The 12,986-nt window shown below is 43.3% G+C and overlaps 1 protein-coding gene across 7 annotated transcripts in view; it reads left to right on the top strand.

Moving 5' to 3' along the window:
* PAFAH1B2 (platelet activating factor acetylhydrolase 1b catalytic subunit 2) overlaps positions 1-11,844 on the top strand; it is a 146,096-nt gene extending 134,252 nt beyond the window's left edge. For all 7 annotated transcript variants that reach the window (XM_069614484.1, XM_069614486.1, XM_069614485.1 and 4 more), the window contains one exon: positions 10,069-11,844. In XM_069614484.1, coding sequence (XP_069470585.1) covers positions 10,069-10,347 — 279 coding nt within the window. In that variant the 3' untranslated portion in view covers positions 10,348-11,844. The remainder of the gene's footprint in view (positions 1-10,068) is intronic.
* Positions 11,845-12,986: the final 1,142 nt, after the last annotated feature.

Below are 12,986 nucleotides of genomic sequence, written 5' to 3'. Positions count from 1 at the left end.
AGGCTGGATCAACCCAGTCAGAGCTCACGCCGCCGCTCCGTCTTCTTTCCTGCACTCCTCCAGGCGCCTCACACCGCAGACGTACCCAGGGGGTCTCCTTCAAGCCCTAGGGAGATCCAACTTGCGGCGGGGTGGTGGATCACACGCAGATCACCTCGGGAAGCCGGAGAGCGCGGCCGATACGACTACTACCTATCAGCCGCCATCTTGGAATCGCGAGTGAAATGTTTTAACTGGAAAACGGAAATGTTTTTGTAATAATGATTCCTTTACACCTAGTTATTCATACACATTAGATGATGCATGTTAACTTCTTCCAGCAAGGCTGTGATATTATGTTCTTTCTGTGATACTGTGTGTACAACTGGTCCCACCATATCCACAGAGCTGTGTGGGTGAAAGCAGGAGCACAAGGTCTTGTGTGTCTGTTTCCTATTTATTTTTTTATTGTTGAAAGTATTTTCACTCCCTAAAGTATTTGCCTTTTTGTGGGGAGAAAAAGTGGCCGATACATCCCTTATCTGTAGGGCTGCTCTTATGGAAAGGTTGGCTTATGCTACCTGTGTGTCCAGTCTCCTCCTTGTGCACACTTAGAGCAGATGGAGAAACGTTTGGTGTTGGTGGATGCAGGACAGAAGTGTGAGACGTGATGAAGGACAATGAGCAGTATGGGGATGCTGGGCAAGTGGGTGTGCTGTGACAAGAATGGGTGATTCCATGGTAAGGGTCCAGAGGGACCGTGACTAGGATGAGGGTTGTCTGGATCAGTCAGGGACAGATGAGGGTTGTAGGGGCAGAGTGGTACGGGTGAATGAGGGTTGCACAGGTAATGAGGGACTAAGGTTAATTACTTCATTTTCCCCTTTGTATGTTTGTTTTTATATGACATTACCCATTACGAGTTTATTACTGTTATCCATATGCTTCTGCTTATTTGTAATACAGAAGATTCTTGTTCGTTATATTACATTCGATTGCCAATTTGTTGTTAAACTTTACACATTTTTTTTTTTTATAAGGGTATTTATTGAGCGCGCACTTAGCTTCGGAAATCAATATCGCTTTACAATCAAAGGGGGAAGAACCAGTGAGGGAAGCAGAGAAAAAAGGTGCGGGAGGTTGGGCAATTGGCAGTATGGGGGAGGGGAGTTGGGGGAGCAGATCAGAGTCTTGGATAGGGTGGGGAGTACAGGGTGTGTGACCCATGTTCATGCTTTCTTTTATTGCACATTACGAGTGACTTGCTTATCCATTTGCTTGTAGTTGGTTTGTAATATTGCCCATTACACTTTATCCATATTCACTGAGTGTCTCTTCTGTTATGCATTACACATTTTCTGCCCATTAGTATGCGTCTGATTGTTCGTAATATTGAAAGTTAAAAGCATTGTGCGCATGTTAAAAATATGGATACGTTTCAGTTTTTATAACTTAATTTCTAGAGTTTAGCCATTTTTGTTTTTTTAATTCTTTTTATTATCATTAACTATTTCCTTCTAAAGTGGATGTGTGCCAAACATGTTGGAAATCAAATTAGACCATTTTGAGATCTGCTTCTAAACTTTCCATTTGATTTCCCCATGATGATCTTCATGATAAGTATTTGGTGAAGAACCATTCATGGGTTTAAAGTTGTAGGGGAAAGTGTTTTCCTATTTTTAACATGGAACGTGCACTGTAACCTTAACTAGACTACAACCTGCAAAGTTAGGGTAAGTTTATAAGTGATTGGAAGGTGGGGGGGGGACTTTCTTCTGCAATATGGAAGTAGAGCATGCCACAGTGCAACCCATTAGCCATCACTGGAAGTTTAACTTGGCCACATGATAAATTCATTCTGGTATGCAAATCTGCTCAAACAAAGCCTAAGTTCAAGAAAATGTATTTATAAGAGAGCACTCAAAGTCCATTTCAATCCTTCTTGGCGATCATCACTAAAGTGTAGTCTGACATCCTTGTGGTTGGAGCATTGGCGCATGCTTAGAAAGCACTAGAAGAGTTATTGTGTTTACTGGTTGGCACTGTGGCATGCGTCACTTAAATTGATTATTCTACTTTCAAGTGGAAGGGGTTTTCAAGCATTATAAACCCACAATAACTTTGCAGGTTTTTTTCAAAAGGAAGCCTAATCAGTAGAAATCAAGTTTGAAAACCAAACAAGCAGCTATTATTGGGATGACGGAAGAAGAGATTGGAAACATACGAGCCTAGGCAAACACAAGATTCAAAACTCTCAAGAGTCTTTAGGACTTTCAAAATGAGGAATACCAACAGTTGTAACTAATTAAGCCTTCACTAAGGGTAGACCTAGGCCACATCTCTCAATACGAATACAATTTCCCTGTGCCCCCACCATACTTCACTGTTGTTCCTATTTAATACTGTGCCATATGAAAGCCTATTTTTAAATGTTTTCTACACATTATTGACATGGTATTAATGTGTAGCTCTATAATAATTGCTCCCAACTAGTAATTCTCATTTTTGGTTTCACTTGAAAAAACAAGGGGTACAGGACATATCCCTCTAACAAAACTCTATATTAGAATCGCCAACCTGGGGCGGGGTCCTAAAGTGTTGTCATGGTATATGAATCACAAGTAGCTATGGAACAATTTAAAAGATGTGTGGTTTATGAACCAGAAGAGTAACTGCAGATATATATATATATCTATCAATCCTTGCGGTCTCCCAAAAACTCACTGTAGCCAAATGCAGGTTAAAATTCTTCTTTAATGTTACAAAAGTTAAAATCCATGTGGAAACCTCCAGCCCTCGCCCAGTAACACAGAGGAAAACCTCGACGATGAAGCGTTTCGCTACACCTCGTAGCTTGATCACTATATATATATATATATATATATATATATATTAATGTATATCATTTTTTTTATTCTGGAAAAGGCTGCAATCAATTAAGAGATGTTGTTTAATATAATTTATCAGTGGTCAAAAATGGACTAAAATAGACAATCAAAAGGGATGAATACAAGTTCCAATTGCTCAGTTCTTTTGTTGAAATCCTTGATTCTTAAGTATTCATTATAATACAATAAATCAAACCATGCGTGTTCCAGATTGTTTTCCTTTTATATTGTTAATCTTAACTCTGGGTCTGAGACTGGTGTAGCTATCAGGTAGGTTTAGTAGAATCGCATGTACTAGTGAAAAGTAGTGTTGTCAGTTATATTTTCATGGAATTTTGGTGTTAGTATGGGTTTCTAAACTCAGACCTGGTGGGCAGAAGTTTAGGAGGCCACCCTCGGTTTAGTGAAACTGGGGAACCTTCTGGACAAGCCAGACCAATCTAGGTTGCTTAGCAGGCGGTCACGACTAAGTCTCAGGAGGGGTGAGGGTGATCGGAAGCCCACAATGAGCACACACAGTAACGCACCACAAATTACTCTTAGACAAGTGTGTATGAAAAATATCTATACGTTTGTCAGCCGGACCAATAGACACAAGTAAACTTTAGTTATATAAAAACAGTTGCCACACAATACTCTACGATCTAACCTATATACAATATGTTTCCCAATGTGATAGATGAGTGAAAGACAGCCACAACCTGTAAAGAGAAGGATGAGTTAACACACTAGGAGCATTAGATATTTCTTCAGTCATTCCCTAATTTTCGAATCCAGCCCTCAGAAGTGGGGAGCCTTGTGCTCCACAGTACAGTTGTGCTTAAAAACACAAGATTACGCAGTTGGAACAAAAAGCGGGTCTTCTTGGGAGAGTTGTAACAAGTCAGGAAGGATTTTGAGGCGATGAAGAATTGGTTCCTACTATTCGAGTAGGATCTGCCCTTGGCGGCAGAGCAGTTTTCAAAAGGTGAGAATAGCTAGGGAGTGCAGGCTAACCCAGCCAAGAGCGAATACCTTTTAAGGGATCTTCATGCGTAAAAGATTGGTTGTGCCAGGGGTTCACCGGTAAGTGATGCAAGTACTCACCGGCCCTCGGCAAGGACCAAACTTGGCCACTTAAGTCGAGGTTGCTAGTTGGTTCGAGTCCATCAGTTTTGCAGCACTCTGGCTCAGTGGCTGCGGGGTAGAACAGTCGTCTGCGGGGTAGAACAGTCGTTTGTGACGGGACAGTTGCCTTTTCTCAGCTTCTGAAGGAGATGCAAAGATAATTCCGGTGCAGCAGGCTTCAGGGCACAGGAGAGCAGGTCGGCAAGAGGCTACAGCGATCATCACCAACAAGTAGTGACACGGGAATCCCAGATGGATGCAGAGTTACGCACTCTCCTAATTCTGGACCTAGAAGAGCTAGGCCTGCAGAATTTGGCCGGAGAGGGCACGGGACCACAAGCAAGCAATGTCCCAAGTCTCTGGCTTCCACTTGCGACGGCACGGCACCGATTCTGCGGGATACCCTGAGGTAGAGCTGGACAGTTTACTGGATGGCCCAGAAACGCTCCCAAAGGGTCTCGTTCGGTGGGTGAGCAGGGGGCGCTGAGAGTAGTTGTTCCCACTACTGCTGAGGGACGAAGCTTCTTTGGCAGGCCTTCTTGATCGATGAAGAAAACGGTTCCTACGGGACAGCAGAGGGTGAAAGGTGCCAAACCTTCCAAAGCATCTCCGGCGGTTCCACAAGTCTGTTTCCTCATTACAGGATACTTGGCTCCTTCTGTAGTTCGGCAAGCCCTTGGGTGATGACCTGGAATGGATGCAGAGCCCCTTCATTATCCAAGATTAGCTTCTCGCCAAAATTGAGGGCTTCCAATCGAAGATCTGCTCTCATGCATGCATCCCAGTCGTGGACCAATCACGGTCCATGGTGGTCCTAGTCATTCAGGCCCTCACAACATCTTGGTACCAGTAGTGTGGATTGGGACCAGACACCCCTAACCCGCTTCCTGGGTGCACATATGTGACAGGCAGAAGCCTGCGAAAGAGATCGGTTTCTGCGGGAGGCTGCATGCACAAATAAGGAAAACCCAGGTTACTCGACCTGGGTGATGGCAAGGGAAAAAATTAACATGGGACTGAATAAAGGACTTAGTGGCTCGGCCATTTTCAGACCTGGCCAGAGTCTTGAACCAAACACGGTAAACTCGGTGATTCAGTAAAAAGAAGTGAAACGCTTATAAAAAAGTAACTGCTGCTACCAGTTCATCCCAGGCACACTTGTACACTCACCACAAAACCACGCAAAAAGTACCCCAGCACACGGTATTGGAAGATACATTGCGCACTGTTAAAAAGTTAGCAAGAAATTGCAACATAGCCGAAGACTAAGGGAAACGTAGCTCAAAGCGATTATATATTTTTCAGGGTAACGACAGCTGGGGCTGAGCCCCAACCTTTTGAAAGTCCATTGTGACGAATCAAATGATGTCTTCCCTGCTCCCTGAGGGGGAGACCCTTTCCATGAGTCAAGGGAGGTGATGCGGCTACCCGATAGTCCCGCCCCCCTCACACCCTATCCCCCCCGGCGTTGGTACTCAACGGGTGGATCTCATGGGGAGATATGCCCCCTTTGGGATACAGGGAGGACATTGGGAGCCATTGTGGTATAACACACCTTTACCAACCTTTCTTGCCTCATCTTCGCTGCCTTCCCCTGATGCTATAGGTTCCTGTATGTATTTGTTATAGCAGTGATATTGCTTCTGGGACGAGGAAGATTAGGGCCGACTCCAGTGAGTCATCCCCCTCAAAGTTCTGTGACGAAGAAGATACACAGAGCCGTAACCAATCTCTCAGAAAACCAGAGAACAGTCTAGTTACCCAGTCACAAGTAGCTTAAAGATGGAAGAGGCACTAACCTGGTTGTAAATCCCTCCTTGGAGGCACCGCAAGCGGAGGTCCTTGCCTGCACTTGAAAGAGCTCAGCCTGCACCTGCTGACCGGGATGAAACTGGGAGCGTTACGGAGTCCCTGTCTGATTCACCGAAGTGCGATGTGTCAAGAACGTGCAAGACTGAAGGCCCGTGTGCAGAAGAGCTCTGCACGGTGCAGGCGAGCAGGTACACTCTGCACAGCCCCACTGAAGAGTGGCAGAGCTGCATAAACATGAAACGGCTGACAAGAGCTGCAAGGAGGTGAACTGAGACCTGGGAAGGTGGTGTAGGTCCTGGGGTCCCCAAAGAAGGTACTGGGCTGCCCGGGCACCTCAAGGACACTTGAGAAACCAATGTATTTGGGTCTGAGGCACGTAGATAAGAATTCGGTGCAAGGGGGGGGCCTTGGACCCAAATTTTGAGAAAGGCAGACTCTGGCAGGAAAGTACACCAGGGAGAGAAGCCAGAGAAATGCCTGGGGAAGGGAGTCATTGCCCCTACTTTGCAAACCATACTGTCTGGAAGAAGGGAATCATTCTTCTGGTCCTTTTTCCATTTTATTTTTGTTAGTGAGGGTTAGAAGTAGGATTCTGACACCGTACGGTGGACTATTTTAGTATCTTTGTTAAATTTGAGGCAGGCAAACGCCTCTTAGTGTTGGGGTTTCTTTTGGTATAAAATACGTCTTTGCCCCAAAGCCTGCCTACTGTATGTCAGTATCCTCCCAACACCCCAGCCTAGCAAACCCATTTATAACCTGTAGCAGCCTTCAGGGTTTCACTGTATACTGGATGGTCTGTTCTGTCACTGTTGTAATCTTTCTTCAAGGTATACTTTGCGCTTGGAATATCAGATTTGCAAATATAGCAGTGTCTTCAGACACCCCTACTCCTCCCTCAAGCTTTATGATCGAGCCAACATTACTAGAACGGGGCCCTCCGATTCCCAACTCCATTCTCAAAGCTTGTAGGGAAAGGTAGACCCATGACCTGCACTGCTGAATTGGGACATGAGCATGCTACATACGTTTACTCATGGATTGGAAATGGCAGCATTTCTGGATATAAACATTGCAGCTGATTTTCCTCACACTTTTCCCACTATTTAAATAGCACGTGTCCAAATGTGAGCAGAGAAGCCAGCATTTTTCGTTTACGGTTGCCTAATACTGGTGTTGCATCTGGGATGTATGGGTGTCCTCTTTTTCATCTGTTGAATAATCCTTTCACTACTCAGGCTGAGCTCTCCTTTTTATTTTATTTTTTGAAAATTTTATTTTAAAATATATACAAAATGCTACACAATAAGCAATCATGTACTATATACAATAAAACTAATACAAATCTTCCCCCAAAACACAGTCCACATTTGAAAACAATTCAGTACAACATAAGGAATTTACCACATATTTTGTCAATTATTTTTTTCTTTTGTCTACGATAAAGAACTTTCTATCTCAGCCAAATTATGCATCTCCATAAGCCACACTGCAATATCCACACATTCTGATGTCTTCCATCCTCTCAGAATTATTATTTTTTTTTTACCCACCATAGCGCCTCTGAAAATCCATTTTTCTGACTAGTAGTCAGTTCTTCTAACATCAGATCACTGCCTAATATTAGTCTTGAAATCATATTTCAGTCTCTCACCAATCCCCTTATCACAGATGTGATCAAATTCTAACCAAAACCCTCACTCGTGTGCAATCCCTTAACATATGCTCTCGAGTTCCGCATTCCTGAACACAGGCTCAGCAATCTGAATTTTTCGCTCATGCCTCTCCTCTGCAGCCTCTCTGGCGTCCAAAGGACTAGATTTAAGATCTTGATTTGTCGGTATCTCTCTAATAACACCAAGGAGCACAGTTTAACATTTTCACACATTCGAGACCATTCACTCTCATCAATCTCGCTCCCAATTCTCCTGCTCCATTCTTTCCTCAATAAATTATTTCCTTTGTATGCCGTCGCAACCAATCCCTATACAAGGCTGGCCAAACCTTTCTCTCCTGGTTTCAAAGTTTTCCAGAACAGGTCCAAGTTCAATCCATCTTTCACCTTTAATCTCCCCGACGGCTTTCTTAATTTTCCGATAATCTGCTCCACTGAAATTTGAAATCTTAAATATGGTTTGAATTTCTTTCCCTGTCATCCACCTCCCATCCTTATCTAGGTCACCAAGCCACTTCACACCACATTCATGCCAGAAGATTACCTTCCCGTCTATTTTGATTTTCGGGTTCATCCAAATTGAGGCTCCTGGATCTCTTGAAGCCTCAATACCAAGGTAATTATTCAATTTCTCCCATGTATTCCTAATACTCCTAGTTATAGGATCTTTTGTACTACCTGTTCTAGACACTGTCGTCAACATTGCTCTTGGTGTGAGTGGTCCATGAAAACTAGTTTCAGCAAGCACCCACTCATCAGGTAGAGGTTCCAAAAAGTCAACCGGGAATTGTGAAACAAAAGCCAAATGAGGTTGAAGCCTACTTCAACTGGTTTGTTTATTTATAGTGCGCACCAAACCCAAAGTTATCTGGGCGCAGCATTACAAGTATATGCAGTTTAATAGTTGCACACTGTAAATATACAGTAGGCAATACAGGAAAAGTACAGTTTTTAACAGTCAATATAAAGTTAATGTTTACAAAATAGGCCAAATGCAAATTAGGCAGACAATGTCAAAATATACAATTCGTTTTTTATGGCCAAAACGTGGAAGCAGAATCATGAAAGGAACCCAACTGGAGTTCTAGATCAGAATCCAACAGGCAAGTATTCTGGCCTATGCATTTTGGCAGGGCAGGAAGATCGGACACTGATTCCGCGGATCAATATGGCGGAGGGAAAATGCTTTAGCCAAATTTGGCAGTTAAAGATCTCTTGCACTGCTTTTCCTTTGTCATTCTGGTTCATTTGGTACATGCACTTGTATTTTCTTGGATTATCTTCTGCAATACTATTTATCTGGCCAGCTCCAAGTTTTTTTTAATCCTGAGACTGCCACACATTGAAAACTTGTTGGCCAGAGCTCTACTTATGCTCCCTAGGAAACCTGACCCTCCTGTTCATGAGCAGCTTCACTGGCTCCCTGTCAATATACGGGTTAAAGACTTCTGGTGTTCATGTTTCTTTTTGTTTTAAAAGTCCCAGCTTTCTATGCAAGAAATTGACCCACTGCAGACCTGCATGATCTCTTGTACCAATCATATATCATATCATATATATCAGAAAGCCGTTCATATCTTTCAGCATGTTCTCTAGTCAGGAGAAAAGTCCAACTTTGTACAGGTGGCCAGCCTGTGGCACTCTTTAGACGACACTGGAAAAGAAGAAACCCATTTATATTTTAGGAAACTGCTGAAAATCCACCTCTTTCAGAATCTGGATTTGGGAGGAGTTGCTATAGCTGATGAGCCAAATGGTCGGGGGGGGGGCATGGGGATGGTTGTACATTTTCACTTAATCACCTTAGCTCAAAGACCTTTAGCATTATTTAACAGCTTGCTGCTATAATCTTTGCTCAGTTTGTAGGGTGTTTCAATTCAGACAAGGCCTCTTGTGCCCTTCACATTGCTGAGTTTGAGAAGTTGAATACCAAAAACTTGGGTATAAGTAACCTCCGTTAGAGAGCTATGACAGGCAGTGTTCTTTAAAAAGCATCTTGTTTGGATTCTAAAAATGCAGAGAGGGATCTGCTGTGTACGTTGTAGATCTGCAAAGAGCTGCAATCATGGAGAGGATGCATTACCAGAATGATTGGGTTATTTTGAGACTGAATTTGGAAGCCTTTAGTATAGCTGCCTGCCGTTGGCTGTTTTAGAGCGACCGTTTACTGTAACAAGCAGATGAAGCTTATTTGTACTTTTAAAAAGGAAGCTCCAGCCAACATGCAGTGATGCAGATCTGCTTCACCAATGGCTCCACGTTCCCGATGGTTGAGCCAGGTGCTAACTTTAAAAGGTCCACCCACCCCAAACACAAATGTCCATGTAAAGTAGTGGTGGGGCAGTCTGCAGTCCTGCAAGGGGTTTGGCCTACGACTTCCATGATCGCTCATTATCTGGGTGATGGGAGTTGTGTGCCAAACCCAAGGGCAGCTGATTTAGTGTGTTCTCTCTCGGGTAGGGATCCTCTATCCTGTGCTTGAGGAAATGCATTAGGGGAATGCTAATGACTGGAATGGGTTGAAATTGGGAAACCGCGCAGCTGCAGATTTGGTCTGTCGTATTTGACATAGCTGTACGTTTTGATTTTCTTTTGCTACCTTTTCAGGGCCTGCTTCCGCGAGGTGAGAAGCCCAACCCTTTGCGGGAAAAGAATGCGAAGGTGAACCAGCTGCTCAGATTGTCACTTCCTAAACTCCTCCGTGCACAACTCCTGGATGTTGATGTGGGCTTTGTGCACTCTGATGGAACCATCTCCTGCCACGACTTGTTTGATTTCCTGCACTTGACGCCTGCAGGCTATGCTAAAGTCTGCAAACCCCTCCACGAACTAATCATGCAGCTGCTGGAGGAGACGCCAGAGGAAAAGCAAGCCACTTTGGCCTGATGAGCTCAACGTTGCTGAAACTCCAGTCGCTCACCATTGGCATAAACGATAATCCATTTGCCCACACAATTTTCCCCCACCCTCAACCCTAAAAACTGTCTTCTTAATTGTCCTTGACTGTTTAAAAAAAAAAAAAAAAGGGTATTGTCAAGTTAGTCTGAGATCATAAGCAGGCATTCTGGGAGATTGCAGAAGGCCCAGGGAAGTGTTGCTTTGTGCCTGATGATTTGGCGACATCTACTTCGATGACTGACATAGCGTGGTTTGACTGCTTGTTCCTGCCTCATGGAAAGTTTTAAGTGAGGAATTCTCAACCAAATGAATTCATATCCCCACCCAACTACTGTCCTTATTTATATCTAACGGTTTTAAGAACTGTCATACAAACTTGTGGTTTTGCAGCCATAGAATCTTCTGTGTTTTCTTTTTAATCCCGACAATAAGGGCATGGATGGCAGCTTTTTAACCTCCAAATGCATTGTGAAATAACTTTGGATGGAAAGTTTGGCCACATGCTTGCACAGGTCTTGTGGTTTAAAGGGCCATGCTTTTTTGCTTTTTGCTTTTTTTAAATTTTAAAATTTTCTTCACAAAGGGCTGCATATCCTCTAGTCTTGTTTTTCCCTTTCCCTTTACCGATATTAAGACTGAGCTGTCCCACTTAGAATTTTCCTTGCAGGTAAAATGTTAGGTATGTGCTCTGGCCCCAACAACCCTCATTAACTGTGGCTGTATGATGTTTTGGCTCCTTCCAGCTGTGCTACTCTGTTGTCTTTGCATGATCCTTATGCGTCTTGTTCCAGATCCATTGTTTGAGCGTATTGTAAATGGCTAATTTGCTTGTAAAATACTTGGCTCTTGTCTTGCCCACCGCCTACCTTATTGCACTCCTTTCCTGTACACGGTTGGACTTTATCCTTGGAGTAGTAGAACCTGGCCTATAATGCCACTGCTATGTACTAGTCTATTGAGCTTCTCTGAAGGGAGTCATTGAACTGTTGGGGACATCATATACTGCCTTCAGGCCAAGCCCTCGGTTGATGTGCTATAAGAAATGGATATGGCAGGTTGCCCACTTTAATTGACCAAGCACATCAAAGAAGCAATATTTTGCTCTGGAATTGAGCACTTTGTAAGCTGTGATTTTTGTTTAATCCCCCATACACCCAACTCCAGACAGACGAGGGATAGACCGCAAGAGATCTCCCCCAGGAAAGCCTGATCAGATGTAAAATGCTTGTAGTTGGTAGCTTGACAGGCTAACTGTTTACCTTCCCCTTTTATCCTGAATCGTTCCATAGATGATGCCCCTGTCGTGTGCTGTTGAGGTAGTTGTGCATTTGTGTAGGTAACATTGCTTGAAAGCACTGTGTATGATTGTGCCAGTAGATCCTGGGGTCCCTCACTGTGACTGGATGTTGTGCTTTCTCTTATGTTATTTTTAAATTCATCGTGTTACATTCCGACTCCTGAAACAAAGGTTGCTTTTTTTCCAAACTTGTCTCACTACATTTATTTCTGTATGTTCAAATTGTTTAGAATGGAAGTGTTTTTTTCTGATTTGGCAATGTAAAACCGCTTGCTGGAGTGGCCTTAGAGATCTTTATAGATCTAACCTCCCGTTGCCTAAAATAATATGTTGGTGCATCCAGTTTTAACTTTGGAGTAAAAAGCTGTTTCTCCAGGCCTGTTTCTTACATATGATTATAACCAGTAATCCAGTATAAATGTCCTGATATCATTCAAAGTAATGCTGTTCTATAGGCCAGCCACTTCAATTGTGTCCTTTTCCTAACAATTGGTTAATGGTCGGGCACTACGACTGCACGTGTGCCTAGTTTTAATTTTTCCTTGGCATTGATATTGTGACTCACCCCTGGAATGGAACTAGTGGGCTACTTGAGGAACAACTTCCACAAAATATATTTCAGCTGCAAAATGTTCTTTTGAGAACAACTTGATGCAGTTGAAAGTCTCTGAAGGAATACGTGTGAGATTCCAACTAGGCTTTCGTGTTTGCCAACACTATCCTATATCGGTATGTGAAGAATTGGGAACTTTGCTCTGAAAGGCATAGCAGATCATATGTAGCCCAATTTTAGAGAGTCAAGGTCTGCATTTAAAACATTGATGCGTGTTGGGGTGCGTTTACAGGTGCAACAGTGTTCTTAGCCTAGCATCCGCTGTTTTAGAATCTACAGTGTGTGTGTGTGTGTGTGTGTGTGTGTGTGTGTGTGTGTATTATGTGTCTATATTCTTTCTTCCGTCAATGAAATGGACATCTAAGTGTTGAGGCAAAGTATTTCCAAAACAGAGAGAGGTCGTCTTAAGTTCTACCCAGTGGCTAGAAGCAAAGCCCAACTATCGTCCTTTTTTGAAGCCCAAGCATTGATCTTAAACATAGACTGTAGGCAGGTTTTGCAGCTGTTATGGTGTTTGCTTAAAGAGAGGAAACTGCATAACTGGGTGTAGTAATGCCAGCAATGTGAACTATCTGGGTAGGGACTCTGGTGTGATAAGGACTGCATGCAATGGGCGAAGATCTGATGGTTCAAGGACACAACTTGGGTCAGGTTCTTTTTCTCCCTGTTGCTGCAAGAGCATCTTCTCTAGACCTTTTTAATGTCCCACTGTCTTTA

Source organism: Ambystoma mexicanum, chromosome 9 (assembly GCF_040938575.1).
Source record: "Ambystoma mexicanum isolate Mex_15411 chromosome 9, UKY_AmexF1_1, whole genome shotgun sequence".
In the NCBI taxonomy this organism is placed as follows: Eukaryota; Metazoa; Chordata; class Amphibia; order Caudata; family Ambystomatidae; genus Ambystoma; species Ambystoma mexicanum.
This window is presented reverse-complemented; position numbering and strand designations above follow the sequence as displayed.